The sequence below is a fragment of the Thalassophryne amazonica genome, chromosome 11, assembly GCF_902500255.1.
Source record: "Thalassophryne amazonica chromosome 11, fThaAma1.1, whole genome shotgun sequence".
NCBI classification, from domain to species: domain Eukaryota; kingdom Metazoa; phylum Chordata; class Actinopteri; order Batrachoidiformes; family Batrachoididae; genus Thalassophryne; species Thalassophryne amazonica.
This window is the reverse complement of record NC_047113.1, coordinates 62,412,872-62,432,272: the sequence shown is the minus strand read 5'-3', so window position 1 is coordinate 62,432,272 and position 19,401 is coordinate 62,412,872. Positions and strand designations below refer to the sequence as shown.

The 19,401-nt window shown below is 45.0% G+C and overlaps 1 protein-coding gene across 1 annotated transcript; it reads left to right on the top strand.

Annotated features, from left to right (window-relative positions):
- The first annotated feature begins 16,859 nt into the window (after positions 1 to 16,859).
- nkx3-2 (NK3 homeobox 2) lies at positions 16,860 to 19,193 on the top strand. The gene is made up of 2 exons (XM_034181417.1): positions 16,860 to 17,571; positions 18,085 to 19,193. The coding sequence occupies exons 1-2, from the start codon at positions 17,208 to 17,210 to the stop codon at positions 18,507 to 18,509; spliced, it is 789 nt and encodes a 262-aa protein (XP_034037308.1). The 5' UTR covers positions 16,860 to 17,207; the 3' UTR covers positions 18,510 to 19,193.
- Positions 19,194 to 19,401: the final 208 nt, after the last annotated feature.

The window sequence follows — 19,401 nt, the reverse complement described above, 5'->3', positions numbered from 1 at the left end:
CATTCGCTGCCGCTGCCTCTCTGCGCTGGGAGCGGTCTTTCCTCTACTGGGGATTTGGCCCAGCCGACTGGCACGGAATATAATGCTCTCCCTTTCAGCCACTCCTCTCATAAGACATAAAAGTTAACAGGTGTTTAACGTCAGAAGAGTTTCACAGGAGAGTCTCAGAAATAGCCAGCGACAGGCAGCAGGGGGGTGGCGGTGGCTTAAACAGTTTCTCTCCCCCACCTTCCCTCATTCTTGTGCAGCGCTGAAAGAATTCTGCAGCCGAGGCGAGATTTGGATCGTCTTCTGGGATCTTGAAAGTGCAACAAATACACACCAGTGCGTGTGTTTATGGAGAAACTTTTAGGGGTCAAAGTGAGCGATCACTGCTTGTCAGCATTCTGTAAAGTAAAATCTAAAGTGATTCCTCTAACCACACAGTACCATAGTGTTTGTGTTTTTTCATGATTGATGTAAATGAGCTCTCAGACGTATGTGCTGACTCGAAGATGTTCACGTACTGTACAGATCCCCTGACAGGTCTCAAGAAAAAAGGCTGTAAAAGTGATATATTAGTAGCACTCACATTTAGTTTGTCCACTTACTTCATGCCTCTGAAAATAGAGGGACTGTGAATAAAACAAAAAATAGCTGCAATTCCTAAATGGTTAATGCAATGTTTTTTTTTAAACTCCTACATGGCAACAAGCAAGTCACAATGCTGCTTCCCCCCCCATTCAATTTTATTGTAGTGGTGTACAGAAGCAAAAATGCTGGAAAATATGTCTGCAAATACTCATGTACCAGGACAGGGGTGCTGAGGAGTTACCAGGCAGCAGGAGAAGAAGGGCGTGCAGATATCCAAGAGTTTTACCCCCTTTTTTTTTTTTTTTTTTTTTTTTTTTTTTAATTTGCATAACAAGGTGAAATTTTTAGGGTAGGTCCAGAAAAATGTAAAATCGCATATTAAAAACCCTTGAAATCCAGTATGGTGCCCAAAATGGCTTTGATTTCACTGAAAAAAAAATTCCCAATTTTTTTTTAACATAATTGCTTCTGGAAAGGTTAAAAACTTAGTTTGTCTAAATGTAGGTACAAAGGCATGAGGAATTCTTTAACATTATTTATCTAGAGCTTCTGGAAAGGTGAGAGACCTGATTTACGCTGTCATTACCTGGAGATTTTCTTAAATCCTTTCGGCTGCTCCCTTGATTTTTTTTTTTTTTTTTTCTCTCCATTTGGGGGTCACCACAGGAAATCCTAGGTGGATCCCCATGTTGATTTGACACGTTTTACAACGGATGCCCTTCCAGACATGACTCTTCATTACATGTAGAAATGGGGGGGGGGTGTTGTTCTGGTAATGTCAAAAACTTATTAGATGATGCTCATATTTGAATTGGTGTTGTCACTTTTTAAAAACATAAAACTTGCTTGTTTAGATCTGAAACATGGCCATCGATAAATGATGCACTTCCCATACTTTCTCTCACTCTTCAGCTTGATGTTGATATCACATCTAAAACCTCAAGATAATCATGGTAAAGAGTTTCTCATTCCCTAAAACATGTATTTAAACAATCAGGGTTCTGACCTTTTCAGAAAGGGTGGAGTGGGGGTGGGGGGAAAACTGACATGCCAGCCATTTGGAACCCATCTTGGATTTTGAAAAAGCCACATGGGGGATTTTGGGGGACTTTTAGTCTGTGATTCTACACATTTTCCTGTAACCATCATAAAAAATTCAACTTGTTCAGGGAAATGTCCAATATTTGGTCATTTTTGAGTGAAAGTTCATAGAATAGTCAGAGGACAGCGTGAGGTGGAGCTAAGTAGTCAAAAATTTAAAAAGCTAAATATAATGGGAGCATTAGTATTCACTGTCTTTAACACAACTACACCACTTTTACAGCAAGTTAGCTTTAGACACATTGGACACAGAGAAATATTTACAAGTCACTAAATTAATAATTACTTATTCCGTTCATTATTTGTGTACTTTAGAGAATGTAGATTTGTTTTAATCATTTTAATGTGTTGGGTGTATTAGATGCCGTTAGTATATCTGTAACACAGTCACTGAAACAATACAACAGTATCCAAACAAAGAGGATTAAAGCGTCATGAAAATATCATTATAAATACAAACACAAATCACACATGCACATATCTTCAACCGCTTAGCCAAGATCAGGTCGCGGGGGGGTTACACCTGGACAGGATGGCAGTCTGTCAAACACATTCACACACCGCACGCAACCTACGGACAATTTAAACTTTCCAATCAACCTAACCTGCATGTCTTTGGATGTGGGAGGAAGCCGGAGCACCAGAAGGGAACCCACGCAGACACGTGGAGAACATGCAAACTCCACACAGAAAGGCCACAGGTGGGAATTGATCCCATGACATTGTCGCTGTGAGGCAACAGTGCTAACCACTAAACCACCGTACTGCCCCAAACATAGATCATAAAAAACTGTTCAGCTTAAAATGACACCCACCAGGAAGCATCAACAATTACTTTGAAATCCATGAGCAGAAATGCACTTTTTCAATCAATGAGCCTATTTTTTAAATGCATAAATATGATATTATAAGCAATAACATGTCCAAAGCTCAATGGGTGGGTGATTTTAAAGGCACTGCACCTGTTCATGTTTTCAGTGGATTTTTAAGAGTGCTGGGCTTCTGTGTGTCATACAGGACCAGTTAACAGCCTGTTGGTTTTTCCTTTAAACACACTCAACAGAAATGCAGGTATAAACAGAGTATCTGCAAAGTGTAGTGTTTGTTTCCATCATGCAGAAGCAGTGTGCTACGCCATCTGTCTCATCTGAAAAGAAGAAATCGAAGAGGCCGTAATCATTTTTAAAATGTTCCTTGAAGGTTTTATTACTGTGTTTAAAGTCATATATATATATATATATATATATATATATATATATATATATATATATATATTTTTTTTTTTTTTACGTTTAAGTCGTTGAAAAGCCTTTGTTGGTTTGAGGAGTCCCTTTAAGGTGCCAGCAGACCTGAGATTCCTTTCATGGTGTGCTCCAGCTTCATGCATTATATCTGCTGCCTGCCAGAGGCTGCTGAAAGCTCATTTGTCATCACGACAGAAACTTGAAATCACATCTGCTGTATCTACAGAAATGAACTGGACTGTAACAGGGGAAGACCCCCGTCAGTGAAAGCATCTCTCCAGTCATGATACCATCTGTGTGACGTTTTAAATCGATTCTAACAGAAAGAAGAACATGTTAGGGGTGTCGGAGGGGCTGCTTTTCACACAAGGTTCATACCTGACTCCGATCCGGATCCAGCTCAACATCTACTACAGCCTGACCCGAGGTACCGATGTATGATTTCTCAGTGCTCTGTTCATTTTTTTTTCCTTCAGAAAGGCAAAAGTCATAAGACTTAACCTTCAGCTTCAGTTATCTGATAATAGCAGCCGATATGAACCTTTCACAGACAACATTATTGTTTTTATTTTTCCAAATATGAAAACTTTTATTTTACCAAACAATGCAGAAAAACATTCTGTTGGAAATTGTCATTAGGTAGTCTGTCCAGCAGAGGGTGCTCCAATGATATTTACAATGCTGTCAAGTATAGCTGGGACCCCATCACCCCCGGTCACAATAACGATGAGACAGACAAATCGATCACCTGTGTCACAGCAACAAGAGACCAGTGGTCGCTATAAATAAGTCAATTTTATGCAAATGCTCAGTAGTGTGACATGGCGACTGCCAGTCTAAGTGAAGGCAGTGTGATGTGTCATTGGTTGGTTGTTGGTTGTATTTATAGTTATTTATAATAAAGTTCATGTTCAAACTGTAAAACATTAAGCCTAAGTTAAATTTCTTTCTTCTTGTTTGTCATAAGGATTTAATAATATTCATCTTGGGGCTAGTAGTCACATGTTACAGCTAAAAGTTAAGTTAACTGAAGTCTAAGACCAGTGTCTTGATTTAAGTCATACAAATGTAATGCTCTTTTTAGATCTAAATTTAATTTGATGAGATGATGACTTGATTGCTACAAGACCAGTGTTGTATAAAGTACCAAAAAAAATCACACTTAAGTAAAAGTACAGATAACCATTAAAAAAATGACTTTGGTAGAAGTTCAAGTCACCGATTGAAATGCTACTCAAGTAAAAGTCTTAAAGTATCTAGTATTTATTGTACTTAAGTATGACAAGTAATATACAACTAAATGTACTCAAGTATTGAAAGTAAAAGTACAAGTAAATGTTAATAATCAAAAACAGACTGATTTTTTTTTTATATTACAAAGTTTATCTAGGCTTGTAAATGACTGTAGTATTAGTCAAAATACTGAAAATTGTGCACATCACACAAAAACACTTCAGAAACAAGGTTTCAAAACCTAAACAAGAGTAGGCTACTCACTAGGTGTTCACAGGAAACAGTTATTTATTTCTTTATGTATTTATTTATTTATTTTCATTGTTACGTGGTTTTATCTTTTCTGTTGTTTTGTTTCATTAGGTTATTTTTGTCTCTTTCTCTAAAATTGTAACATTATTAGTCTATTATTATTGTCTATTATGTAGACTATTATTGTTTTTGCTATTATTATTAATATGTGAATAAAAATAAATTTTAAAAATTACAATTTGACTTTTATGACAACGAACGCTGAGCCATTAATTATACAGAAAACAAATCAACACAAACGTGCTGATGCGAACAGCTTAATGCTAACTTTAACATTGAAAATGCCATAGACATGCTAATGCGTTAGCATCGCTCCCGTTTTTAAGTTATAAAATACATCTATCAACTGTTTCAGAAGACCATAACAGGTCGGTTTAACATAAAAATATTAAATATTACTCACAGGCATATGCTCTTCAGGGTTTTAGCGAGGAAAATTAGGAAAAAGCGAAATAAACGAACCCACGAATCTGCTTTGATCTGCGAATCACTGCTTCGATTGGTTCAAGGTTCAAAGCAAAGCCGCGCTGCAGAAAAGTTGATTATAGACCCGCTGCAGGCAGAGAAATGATCATTTTCCTGACAAACACGCCACAAGTGCGCAACTGCAAAAAAGCCTACTGGATATGCCTCATGACAAATTGGCCTGACTTTGTTGCAGTCACTAGTAATCAGTGGTGTCTCTGGGTGAAAACACAACTTTTTTCGTGTGTGTGTGTGTTTGTAACGAGTAACAGCATGTCGCAGAGGAAATGTATGTAGAAGTATGCAATTAAGGTCGGAAATGTAGTGAAGTAAAAGTGAAAGTAAGCTGAATTTTAAAAACTCAAGTAAAGTACAAAGTCTCCCAAAACGTACTTAAGTACAGTAGTGAAGTATTTTTACTTTGTTAATATACAACACTGAACAAGACTTAATCTCAATAAGGTTAAACTGTTGACCCTCCCCCCAACGACTCCTGATTTCCCCTTCAACAAGTGCTCTGTGTTCATCTCCCAGTCTTCTCTACAACTGTTGGGAAAGTGTCGGTACACGGACCCACAACAGGGGGCGCAAATGAACGGACAATGGCGTAGGTCAAATAACAACACTTTACTGTTGTGAATGTGCACAACAACTACAACAGATTACAACAATAGACAGGAGTCAATTCACAAAGGTGTCGTGTGGGCAGGCTCAAAGATAGGAGACGCCTGTCCAAAGCAGAACCGGAACCACACGATTTCCTCCGCCACCAGACCCCGGGAATACTGGAGCCGCCAAGTCCCAAACTCCCAGGTGGCCACTGCCTCCGCGTGTCGGACCTGGTACTGCTGGCGAGGAACAAAAAAACAATTAAATGTGGGCGCGTTTGCACCCAGCAATCCGCACGGCAGGAAAACTACCTCCACCTCTCGTTGGAAAAAGAGTCTGCTATCACTCACAAAAATCACAAAAGGTTACTGTCAAGCAGTCAGCTGAGAATATTACCTTCCAGGTAGAACGATATCTCGGCAAAGAGGTGGAGATGACGTCTTGCTGATATACCGATGCTGATCAGATGAGTGGTGACAGCTGTCATAGGTGATGAGTGTCAGCTGTCACCCCGGCTGCTCCTGTGAGGCGGCAGCGCCCTCTGGTGCCTGGAGCCCGCACTCCAGGCAGGGTGCCCTCTGGTGGGGTGGGCCAGCAGTACCTCCTCTTCAGCGGCCCACACAACAGGACCCCCCCCCTCAACGGGCACCTCCTGGCGCCCGACCAGGCTTGTCCGGGTGGCGGCGGTAGAAATCGGCCAGGAGGGCCGGGTCCAGGATGAAGCTCCTCTTCACCCAGGAGCGTTCTTCAGGTCCGTACCCCTCCCAGTCCACCAAATACTGGAAGCCCCGGCCCTCCTACGGACATCTAAGAGCCGGCGCACAGTCCAAGCCGGCTCGCCATCGATGATCCGGGCAGGAGGTGGTGCCGGACCGGGAGTACAGAGGGGTGAGGTGTGATGGGGCTTGATCCGGGACACGTGGAAAACGGGATGGATCCGCAGTGAGGCCGGAAGCTGAGCCTCACTGCGGCTGGACTGAGTACCTTGATGATCTTAAACGGACCGATATACCGGTCCTGCAGTTTAGGGGAGTCCACTTGAAGGGGAATGTCCTTAGTAGACAACCACACTGCCTGCCCTGGCCGGTACGTAGGGGCCGGGGTCCGCCGACGGTCTGCATGGGCCTTCGTCCTCATCCGGGCCCTCAGCAAGGCAGAACGGGCGGCACGCCACACCCGACGGCACTTCCGTAGGTGGGCCTGGACCGAGGGCACACCGACCTCTCCCTCAACCACCGGAAACAAAGGAGGTTGGTACCCCAGACACACCTCGAAAGGGGAGAGGCCGGTGGCTGACGACACCTGGCTGTTATGGGCATACTCGATCCAGGCCAGATGGGTACTCCAGGCCGCCGGGTGCGCGGCTGTCACGCAACGCAGGGCCTGCTCCACCTCCTGATTGGCCCGTTCTGCTTGCCCGTTGGTCTGGGGATGATACCCGGATGAGAGACTCACCGTGTCCCCCAGTTCCCGGCAGAAGCTCCTCCAGACTTGCGAGGAGAACTGGGGACCGCGATCGGAGACGATGTCTGTTGGGATCCCATGCAGCCGGACGACGTGGTGGACCAGGAGGTCCGCTGTCTCCTGGGCCGTCGGGAGCTTCGGGAAGGCCACGAAGTGGGCCGCCTTGGAGAATCGGTCCACTATCGTGAGGATGGTGGTGTTGCCCTGGGACGGCGGGAGGCCCGTGACAAAATCCAGGCCGATGTGGGACCAGGGGCGATGGGGCACGGGCAGCGGCTGGAGCAGTCCCGAAGCCCTGCGATGATCAGCCTTGCCCCTGGCGCAGGTGGTGCAGGCCTGGATATAATCCCGGACGTCGGCCTCTAGGGACGCCCACCAGAAGCGCTGCCGGACAACTGCCACGGTTCTTCGCACCCCTGGATGACAGGAGAGCTTAGAGCCGTGACAGAAGTCCAGGACTGCAGCCCTAGCTTCTGGTGGGACGTAGAGTCTGTTCTTCGGCCCAGTTCCGGGGTCCGGGCTTCGTGCCAGGGCCTCCTGGACGGTTCTCTCTACACCCCAGGTAAGGGTGGCCACGATAGTGGACTCCGGGATGATGGGTTCCGGTGGATCCGACAACTCCGCTTTGACTTCTTCTTCATGTACCCGGGACAAGGCATCTGATCTCTGGTTTTTGGTCCCGGGACGGTAGGTGATCCGGAAGTCAAAACAGCCGAAGAACAGTGACCAGCGGGCTTGCCTGGGGTTCAGCTGCTTGGAGGTCCTGATATACTCCAGGTTCCGGTGGTCAGTGAAAACCGTGAATGGCACGGACGTTCCCTCCAACAGATGTCTCCACTCTTCAAGAGCCTCTTTCACCGCAAGGAGTTCTCGATTGCCGACGTCATAGTTCCGTTCGGCCGGGGTCAACCTGCGGGAAAAATAGGCACACGGGTGAAGGACCTTATCGGTCTTCCCGCTCTGGGAAAGCACAGCTCCTATCCCTGAGTCCGAGGCGTCCACTTCAACCACTAACTGGCGACTAGGATCGGGCTGCACCAGAAAGGGTGCAGACGAGAAGCGCCGTTTCAACTCCTTGAACGCGGCATTGCAACGATCCGACCAGGTGAAGGGGACTTTTGGTGAGGTCAGGGCTGTCAGGGGGCTAACTACCTGACTGTAGCCCTTAATGAACCTCCTGTAAAAATTAGCAAAGCCGAGGAACTGTTACAGCTTCCTACGGCTGGTGGGTTGGGGCCAGTCTCTCACCGCCGCGACCTTGGCCAGATCAGGAGCGACGGAGTTAGGGGAGATGATAAACCCCAGGAAGGACAAAGAAGTGCGGTGAAACTCGCACTTCTCGCCCTTCACAAACAGCCGGTTCTCTAATAACCGCTGCAGGACCTGATGTACATGCCGGACATGGGTCTCAGGATCCGGAGAAAAGATGAGTATGTCATCCAGATATACGAAGACGAATCGGTGCAGGAAATCCCGCAAGACATCATTAACCAATGCTTGGAATATCGCGGGGGCGTTTGTAAGACCGAACGGCATGACCAGGTACTCAAAGTGACCTAACGGGGTGTTAAATGCCGTCTTCCACTCGTCTCCCTTCCGGATCCGAACCAGGTGATACGCATTCCTGAGATCGAGCTTGGTGAACATTTGGGCTCCATGCAGGGGCGTGAACACTGAATCCAACAAGGGCAATGGGTATCGGTTACGAACCGTGATTTCGTTCAGCCCCTGTAATCAATGCATGGACGTAGTCCACCATCCTTTTTCCCCACAAAAAAGAAACCTGCACCCATCGGGGAAGTGGAATTCCGGATCAACCCGGCAGCTAAAGAGTCCCGGATGTAGGTCTCCATTGATTCGCGCTCAGGTCGTGAGAGGTTGTACAGCCTGCTGGACGGGAACTCAACGCCTGGAACCAAATCAATGGCACAATCGTACGGACGGTAGGGGGGAAGGGTGAGCGCCAGATCCTTACTGAACACATCCACAAGGTCATGGTACTCCACCGGCACCGTCCCTAGATTGGGCGGGACTCTGACCTCCTCCTTAGCCTGGGAACCGGGAGGAACCGAGGAACCTAAGCATACCCGATGGCAGGTCTCGCTCCACTGCACCACTACCCTGGACGGCCAATCGATCCGGGGATTGTGTTTTAACATCCAGGGGAACCCTAAAATCACACGAGAGGTAGCAGGAGTCACAAAAAACTCGATCTCCTCCCGGTGATTTCCTGACACCACCAGAGTTACTGGTGGTGTCTTATGTGTGATTGGAGGGAGTAGGGAGCCATCTAGTGCCCGCACCTGCACAGGCGAGGTAAGCGCCACCAGAGGGAGCCCTATCTCCCTGGCCCATCTGCTGTCCAACAGATTCCCTTCAGAGCCCGTGTTCACCAGTGCTGGGGCCTTCAGGGTTAAATCCTCATAAAGGATTGTAACTGGGAGTCGTGTGGCAATGTGGGTGTGTCCCACGTGAATGTTTTGGCCCACCCCTAACCCAGTTTCTAGGGGCGGGCGTTGGTGTTTAACCGCTCGGGGCAGTCTCTTACCTGATGCTCTATCGAGCCACAAACAAAACACGCTCCGCGGGCCAGCCTCCTCTGTCTATCTGGTGCCCTAAATGTGGCTCTGCTCGTGTCCATAGCTTCATCAGCAGGGGGAGCTGTAACCACACGGAGCGTAGGGGCCGTGGAGCGTGGGGAGGGCGGAACGCGGTCGGAACTGGAAGGGAGAGGGACGGCGCGTGCCCGGCCACGCCCTTCGTCTCGTTCCCGACGGCGTTCTTCTAACCGATTGTCTAATCGTATAACGAGATCAATAAGCCCATCTAAATCCCGCGGTTCGTCCTTAGCCACCAGGTTCTCCTTTAGGACCAATGACAGTCCGTTTACAAAGGCGGCGCGGAGGGCAGTGCTATTCCAGCCGGACCTCGCAGCCGCGATGCGGAAGTCGACTGCATAGGCAGCTGCGCTCCGGCGCCCCTGTCTCATTGACAGCAGCACGGCTGAAGCGGTCTCTCCTCTATTTGGGTGATCGAACACTGTTCTGAACTCCCTCACAAACCCATCATATGTCTGAAGGAGCCGTGAATTCTGCTCCCAGAGCGCTGTAGCCCAAGCGCGTGCCTCACCGCGAAGCAGGTTTATTACATAAGCTATCTTGCTGCCATCAGTTGCGTACATGACAGGACGTTGTGCGAAGACGAGCGAACACTGCAAAAGGAAGTCCACGCACGTCTCCGCACAACCTCCGTACGGCTCTGGAGGGCTTATGTATGCTTCCGGGGAAGGTGGGAGGGGTCGTTGAACGACCTGTGGAACGTCACTGTTACGCACAGGGTTGACAGGAGGGAGAGCCGCAGCAGCGCCCTGAGGGCGCGCTTCCACCTGTACGGCGAGAGCCTCCACCCTGCGGTTAAGGAGGACGTTCTGCTCGGTCATTAAATCCAACCGAGCCGTGAAAGCGGTGAGGATCCGCTGCAACTCACCGATCATTCCTCCTGCGGACGCCTGTGCGCCCTGTTCTTCCATTGGCCGTTCAACAGCCGGTTGACGCCCCTCGGGATCCATGACGGTGGCCGAGATATCCTGTTGGGAAAGTGTAGGTACACGGACCCACAACAGGGGGCGCAAATGAACGGACAATGGAGTAGGTCAAATAACAACACTTTACTGTTGTGAATGTGCACAACAACTACAACAGATTACAACAATAGACAGGAGTCAATTCACAAAGGTGTCGTGTGGGCAGGCTCGAAGATAGGAGACGCCTGTCCAAAGCAGAACCGGAACCACACGATTTCCTCCGCCACCAGACCCCGGGAATACTGGAGCCGCCAAGTCCCGAACTCCCAGGTGGCCACTGCCTCCGCGTGTCGGACCTGGTACTGCTGGCGAGGAACAAAAAAAACAATTAAATGTGGGCGCATTTGCACCCAGCAATCTGCACGGCAGGAAAACTACCTCCACCTCTCGTTGGAAAAAGAGTCTGCTATCACTCACAAAAATCACAAAAGGTTACTGTCAAGCAGTCAGCTGAGAATATTACCTTCCAGGTAGAACGATATCTCAGCAAAGAGGTGGAGATGACGTCTTGCTGATATACCGATGCTGATCAGATGAGTGGTGACAGCTGTCATAGGTGATGAGTGTCAGCTGTCACCCCGGCTGCTCCTGTGAGGCGGCAGCGCCCTCTGGTGCCTGGAGCCCGCACTCCAGGCAGGGTGCCCTCTGGTGGTGGTGGGCCAGCAGTACCTCCTCTTCAGCGGCCCACACAACAACAACACCATCTGTAGGATGCTTGTCTCCTGGCATCACCTTCAGCAGCTACACTGTACTTGTCTCTCCGCAATGACTGATTCCCGTTAATCTCCCCTACATCTATTTGGCACTTGTTTCACAGTCTCCCTGACATAAAGTGTTTTGTATTTTCCTCGTGACTGCTCCTAAAATGATCCTGGTGTTTGTTTCCTGGTCTCCCCTACAGTTACTGCTCTCTGCTTGTTATATGACCTCCCCATATGAGTCTTTGGTGCTCCTCTCTTTGTCTGTCCTACAGCGACTGCTGTGTGTTTGTCTTATGACCCGCCCTGCAAAGTCTCCTCCATGCTTGTCTCTCAGCCTTCCCTGCAACAACAGCCCTGTACAACTAATAAAAAGAATTCCTCTTGCTTATCTCCCGGTCTCCCCTACAGCGACTGCTCTGTTCTTATAGCTCAATCTCCCCTACAGTAACTCTTCAGTGCTTGTTTCGCGGTCTCCCCTACAGCAACTGCTCTGTTCTCGTTTCTCAATCTCCCCTACAGTAACTCTTCGGTGCTTGGTTCCCAGTCTCCCCTACAGTGACTGCTCTGTTCTTGTCACTTGATCTCCCCTACAGTAACTCTTCGGTGCTTATTTCGCGGTCTCCCCTACAGCGACAGCTCTGTGCTTGTTTCTCGATCTTCCCTACAGTAACTCTTCGGTGCTTGGTTCCTGGTCTCCCCTACAGCGACTGCTGTGTTCTTGTTTCTCGATCTCCCCTACAGTAACTCTTCGGTGCTTGGTTCCCGGTCTCCCCTACAGTGACTGCTCTGTTTTTGTGTCTCAATCCCATGTACTGTGTTAAGTGCTCTATCTGGATGACTCTTCCATTTAGTGCTCCTCTGCATGCAGGGGTCATTTTTCTTTTGGAAAAGAGAGGGATTTGAAGGGTTCAATGGTAACTTAGGCGACTAAAAGCACACTTAAATCTGGCAGTAACAGCTTCTGTCCCTTCCTTTTTCTTTCCACTTTCTAATGTTGAGCTTGATTAAGGGTGCTATCATGGTGGATCTGATATTTGGTGAGAAATTCAAACCACATTTATGGAGCATTTATTGCAAATGACTCTTGGCAGAGCCTTCTCATGTGTTGCTCCATCTGAACACAATTTGGCAGCTCCTCCTCACTTGAATGGGGGGGGAGTTAGGAAGAGGTGGTGTGCTGTGAGCCTCCTTCATATCACAACGCCAAAAAAAAAAAAAAAAAAAAATCGAGACCTGTCATAAACACACTACAGAGGAAGGGAAACAGGCACGTTACCATGGTAACAGGCATGTTTCTGCATCAGGCATTATTTCTGTTTAAAGCACAGGATTTCAAAGTAGCAACACAAGAGTTCTTCTGCACTGTCCGCCTAATATACCATTTACGTTTATTTCTTTACCGGCTTTACCGGAAGGGTGGCAATAATTTCACTGTTACTGTGGGGAGAAACACGCAGCAGACAAAGAGTCTGGACCACGAAGAAATGTGAGGTAATGTGACCAAAAAAAAAAAAAAAAAAAACTTTTACCGGAAAAATCATTATAAAATTATCTCATCAGTCCACACTTTTCTTTTTCTTTTTTTTTCTGAGACAGCAGGTTCAAGTCCACACCGCCAGAGGGCGCGCTCCTGTCCTCACAGAATAATTACATAGAAGTGGACAAATATGTTTTCTTATAAATCCTGTATTTATGTTTCCCATTTACGATTTCTTCATTGCTACTTTTTTCTTTAGTTTTCTGGAGAAAACACAAAACAAAATTGAAAAGTATAACAATCGCAGACTAGAAATTCAGTTTTGTCAATGAATAAATAATCCCCCTCATCTTAATTGTGCGGGGAGGGTGGGAGGCGCTAATTCACAAAAGAACAAATAATGTGAAAATCATTTAGAACTATTAAAAATGAATAAGTAAATAACCGCATCCAGGATCCGCCTTAATTGGCTCTTGTCAACAACAGACCACGCCCCGGAAGTAGCGGGTACCAGGAGCGGTCCCTTGGTCTTTTCCAGTTGTTGGAGTCTTCAGTCAGTCAGCACTGAGGCATCTGCGTGTTACTCATAGAGGACACCACCTCAGATATTTTATATGTGCGTGTGTGTGTATATAATAATAATAATAATAATAAGAATATAATAATAATAATAATGAGAGTGAGAGAGAGAGAGAGAGACTCTGCTGTATCCGCATCTACCTCTATTTGTATCTTCGTGTATCTGTATATAAACAGTCTGTGCCTTGCCTTACAATATAAAGCGCCTTGGGGCAACTGTTTGTTGTGATTTGGCGCTATATAAAAAAATTGATTGATTGATTGATTGATTGATCTAGCTCGAATTCTTTTTTTAAGTGTAATTTGTCCAAATATTTTAAATAACCTGCTGACTGTAAGAATAAGGAATCTAACTCGTAATAAAAGAGATAATTTAGTAGCAGTAGTAGAGTTTTCCTTATTTTTATTACTACCACTACTGCATCTATTTAGTATTTTAATATCGTGTTAATTTTAAATTTGTGCAGGAATTGATTATTTAGTATAAATGTATTGAATATATTTTTATTTATGAAAAGTATTTTGCTGTTACAATCAGTTCCTACCATATACATATAACCATTTTCTTTCATTTTCGTATGAGTGGAATACAACCAGCTTCGAAAAAATACTTGTTTGCACATTAAAAAATTAACCACAAATTCAACAACAACAATAAAATGAATTCACAATTGACATTCAAATATCTGCATCAGTAATACATAAATAAACTAACTATGAAAAATGTATCCCAGGGCTTGTAAAATTATAGCAACCAAACTGAATATATATGATAATTATTATTAGTTAAATAAAATTATAGTTGTGTAGCTTGAATGCAAAGCAGGTTGCTGTTGGCGTTGCCAGTGTGACGTCACTCTCGTTCTGACGTTTAGATTTGCGTAAAACGCTTCTCATGGTGGGAAAAAATAGAATAAAAGCAAAACGAAAAGCTGGTTGTAGCAAAATGTAGATTGTGATGTTCCACTTGTGTACTGGCCTTGGTTTGTAAGGAGCAGCTCCTAAAAGAACAAGGCCAGGATGTGTGAAAATATCCAGACGGTGTCAGTGGTTTGCGCGTTTCCCTTTCCAGTTGTGTTTTCATTACTTGCGGTGATACTGGCTTTCCTCTCCAAGGTCAGCCCGAGACAATGCTGCGCAATTTTTCACCAGTTTGCGCCCAGCGAAGAGAATCGGGATTTAGCAGATTATAGGGCACGAACTGCGCGCAAGAACAGGGACGGATGGATGGAAAAGGAAGACTTTAATGTTGGAGAAGAACTAAGAACTCGGGGTTTTTAAATTCTTCTTCTTTTTTTAAATCTTCTGACAGTTAACTGACCCCAACACTAACATGTCAAAATGTCAAGATGGATGTATTTTCTGTGACCACTAGATGGTATAATACATGTGCACATTGCAGGTTTGCCCAGCAGACCTGATACTGTATAACTCCTATTTTTACAATAGTTTATGATAGTAAAATCTTACAGGAAAAAAATTCATGCACAATGTCCGCATGAGTTCAAACCTTCAGATGAACTGTAACGGATAACAAACAGTTTTTATTTTATTTTTTTCTAAACAAAAACCAATGAGGGCACCACGGTGTCTTAGTGGTTAGCACTGTTGCCTCATAGCACGATGATCATTGGATCGATTCCCACCTGTGAAGTTTGCATGTTCTCCCTGTTTGCGTGGGTTCCTCCCACGAAAGACATGCAGGTTATGTGAACTGGAAACTTTATATTGTCAGCAGGTGTGACTGGCGTCCTGTCCAGGGTGTACCCCATAACCGCTGCAAGGCTCCAGCCCCACGGTGACCCTCATTTGGAGAAAGCGGTTGAAGATGAGTGAGTGAGAAAATAATTACAGAATCGTCAGATGTAAATTTTATTTTATTTTATTTTTGCATCAGGTTGTCGGTTCTATATTTGTCCACAAATTACTACAAAAGACCCCCCCCCCCCCCAAAAAAAGATAGCAATTTAAAGAAGCAGGGAATAACCAAAAAACAAACCTGAATCATACTTTTCAACAGATCTGCGGCCAGCGCCTTCATTTGTTGCGTTTGCCACAGTTTTTTCCTTTCCTTTCCTTTCCTTTCCTTTCCTTTCCTTTCCTTTCCTTTCCTTTCCTTTCCTTTCCTTTCCTTTCCTTTCCATCTAGACATGTTCGTCCTGTCAAGCAACATAAATAAATAAGTACAGAAAAAAATTCCAGATAGCATCTTCCGATAATAATAATAATAATTATAGCAACAACGTCAACAACAATAATAATAATAGCAATATATTATTATTATTATTATTATTATTATTATTATTATTAGTAGTAGTAGTAGTAGTAGTAGTAGTAGTAGTATGATAAATAAATCGTTTATCATACTGAAGCCGGATACTGATCAAAAACAACTTCGAGAGTTCAGGAAAAGAAGTCGATATCAACAGTATTTTTTTCTACAGTGGTAGAAATATCTAAAACCTAATTTAGGAAACATATCTAAAAATAAGTAAAGAAAAAGACCATGTTTACGTGCGAAATTTTCTGTCATGCACATTTAGTCACCTCGGACGTCATGTTCATATAACAAAAGATTATTTCAACCTTAATTCAGTGTCAAAATTTGACACCTGAAAAACCCATTTTTCATGAAAAAACGGCGGAGGTCACGATCCGGATCCGCAGCTTTTAAATTCTTCTGACATAGTCTTATTTCATAAGAAATGACCACATCCAATCATCTTTAGGACTTTAAAACGATAATAACGACTGTGTCTATATAGGTGAAAATGTGTCAATGCCAAAAAATACGCATTTTAGAATGTATTTAGTATTTAAAATCTTTTGAGTGAAACATTCTGGCAACACACAGAGAAAAATTATTCTCCGTACTGTTACTTATTACGTTTTCTTATGAGCATCGATCAAGTCCAGATTATACGTTTTGCCTTGTTTTTGTGCGCTACAGGTTATAGAGCTAATAAGACGACTGAGGGAATCTGTGCAGAATTGGGATTTGGACACAAGCTGAGGCCGACCTGATTGTGGCGTTTCGTGGGCTACAGTCAAGGAAAAGGCACAAAAAACAAAACTGTTTGGCAACAAACTGACAGACCAATGCCCGAAATGTTACCAAATAACGCGTTATTTTACGCACGACACACCGGACATCCAGCAGATCACGAGGGGGAAACATATTCTGAAAATGTATTCTCCACGCAGGGAAATTTGGGCTCGCGGAACTCCTTTTGTATTTGAACTCACCTTTTGATCTCAGGGTTCAGTGCGAGGGCCCCTGAATTTTCTGCGCACGACCGGGAACGATAATGTCTTTATTATTATTATTATTATTATTATTATTATTATTATTATTATTAACGAATTAAAATCAACAAGATATTTTATTACTACTAGCCTCACGGTTTTCTTCTTCGTGCGTAAAGTTGCAGTAGAAGTAAACTGATGTTGCATCGTGCAGGTCAGTGCGTAAAAAGCAGAGTATCCACCAATTTTTTTTTCCCATCCCACATGGCCGAATGCAGTATGACGTCATTTACAGTGACCAATCACTTGACTGGTTTCCATCGTCCTCGTCCAATAAGACGCGACGAGGAGTGCATGTCAGTCACAGGTGAGGGTGGATGGAAAAAAAAATGGGTGAAAAGGGCCGGAGGTTGGAGCTGCCCAGGCTGATGGCACAGTTATGCGGAGCAGCAGCTTCGTGCCTGCAGATGTGCGAGCAACTTTTCACGGCTTCTTCCGCGGGGATGCGACCAAAACGCGACACCGGAGGGAAACTTTAAGCGGTGGGAACGTTCTAAAATGCGGATGAACTGACATTCCGCCTTATTACTCAACTTGAAGACTGAAAAACTTGGTGAAAAATGGCCGTGCGTGGCAACTCTCTGATGCCTTTCTCGATCCAAGCCATCCTGAACAAAAAGGACGACGGTCGACACTTGCCAGATTTGGATGTGTGCTTCTCTAAGACTGCGTGTTGGAAAATATTCGGGGGATCGAGGACAGAAGACGGGGAGGCTTGTGAGCCGACGGACCAGAAAAGCTACGACTCGGATTCGGGACTCAGCGATGACAACGACGGCAAGACTCCGCCTGATGTGTGCAAGTCTGAGAAGGACGGGGATCTCGCATCCGACGTTCCGGAGGAAAGCCTGCAGGAGGAAACGGACCACGAGTCTGCAGCGGCGGAAAACGCAAAAAGCGACAATGAGCGCAATAATTCCACCGGTAAGTGGAACCGGAACAGCGTCATAACGAATACCTTTAAAAGCAAAAGCAAACTGCCCGCGGATCGTTTCGGTACTGAAACCTCGTTTTCTTACTAAAAGTTGACGTCTGTAAAATCAGAACGCGTTTCACAATGTTATGTTTGTCGGATATTAAGCATAGCTGCATATTGTTAATATCTATGCACATTTTGGATAATTTTACGCACGATTTGGCCTAGTTTTACGCACGAATAAGGCGACTTATTATCAAGCGTGGTCATACAGCTTTGTTTAAGATCTGAATGCATCCTCAATGACTGAATGTTTGTAACAATTATTTGATTAATAAAGTCAGTGCTGAACGTGTTACATTGTGTGCATGCGTAAAGTATGCGGCAATGTGCTGTTTGTTTCTTTGAATTAAACATACCCATTTCAAACATTTCGCCTTGAAATTAAGTATATCTACCTCTATTTAAATGTTCCTACAGCGTGTTACTTGAGCATCTGCGTGTCTCTTTTTCTCCCACAGAATCCTGCGCCATGGACGACAAGAGTCTGGATCAGCCCAAACAGAGAAAAAAGCGCTCCAGGGCCGCTTTCTCCCACGCGCAGGTTTTTGAACTGGAGCGCCGCTTCAACCACCAGCGGTACCTGTCCGGACCGGAGCGGGCTGACCTGGCGGCCTCCCTGAAGCTCACAGAGACTCAGGTCAAGATCTGGTTCCAGAACCGCAGGTACAAGACGAAACGTCGCCAGATGGCCGCCGATCTGATGGCGTCAACTCCGGCGGCCAAGAAGGTGGCGGTGAAGGTTTTGGTGCGGGACGATCAGAGACAGTACGGCCCCGGAGAGATTCTGCGGCCCCCGCTGCTCTCCCTGCAGCCGTCCTACTATTACCCGTACGCTTACTGCCTCCCTGCGTGGACACTGTCTGCGTGCGCAGGGAACCAGTGACTGTATTTATTCTTTTTATATATATATTTTATTCTCGTTATCCGGGGAAATCCAATGACCTAAAGTCTCTTTTCCCACCCCCTGACAATAGGACCTGAGGGAACTGAATGCGCTCAGCGCCTCAAACTGAACAGCCTCATCCAAACCAGTGGGTTCCACATATTTTATATATATTTTCAGTGTTCTGAAATAATTAAAGTGACTCCTCACTCACTTTGTTAAAAGATCTGTCCGGAGGATTCCCTTTCAATAAGAACCTTGTCATAATTTAGACTGTAAAATTGCGAGAAATCAGACCTCCTAATACTGTGTATGTTAGCCTGGAGTGTATCACAAGTTTTTTTTTTCGCCTGGGGCCCTTAAAAAAAGCGAAGCCCCTTGGACCTTCTAGTACGGGTGACTGAAAATGTCGCCCTGTGTTGGTTTGTATTTGACATGCGCCTTCCTACCTCTGCAGTGATTGGAAATAGGTTTTGACTTAAATTACTGTCTCTTCTAAATGTATTTTTTTTCCCTGTTTCTAAAGGTAAACTATTTCAGCACTTTTAAGCATATTCATTACATTATTTCAATATGTGGACAGACTGAAAAGAGGCGGTTTGTTGTGTTGTTGGCCTGTCGGTGTGCAGGCAGACAGACCAGCTCGTGTTGTGCATGTATTTGTGTTTACTGACTGATTTAGATCAAAAATATTAAAACATATCATGCATTACTGCCGGATGGATGCAATTTTACTTTAAAGTTTAAGCTATGGCGTTGAATTTAAGGCGAATTTTCCGTTTTATATTAGCACAGCACCAATTAAACACATTATGCCATTTTTAATATTTTTGAAAAATAAGAAATAATTAAAGCCCTGCTGGTTTTGTTTGTCAACATAATGACTGTACAA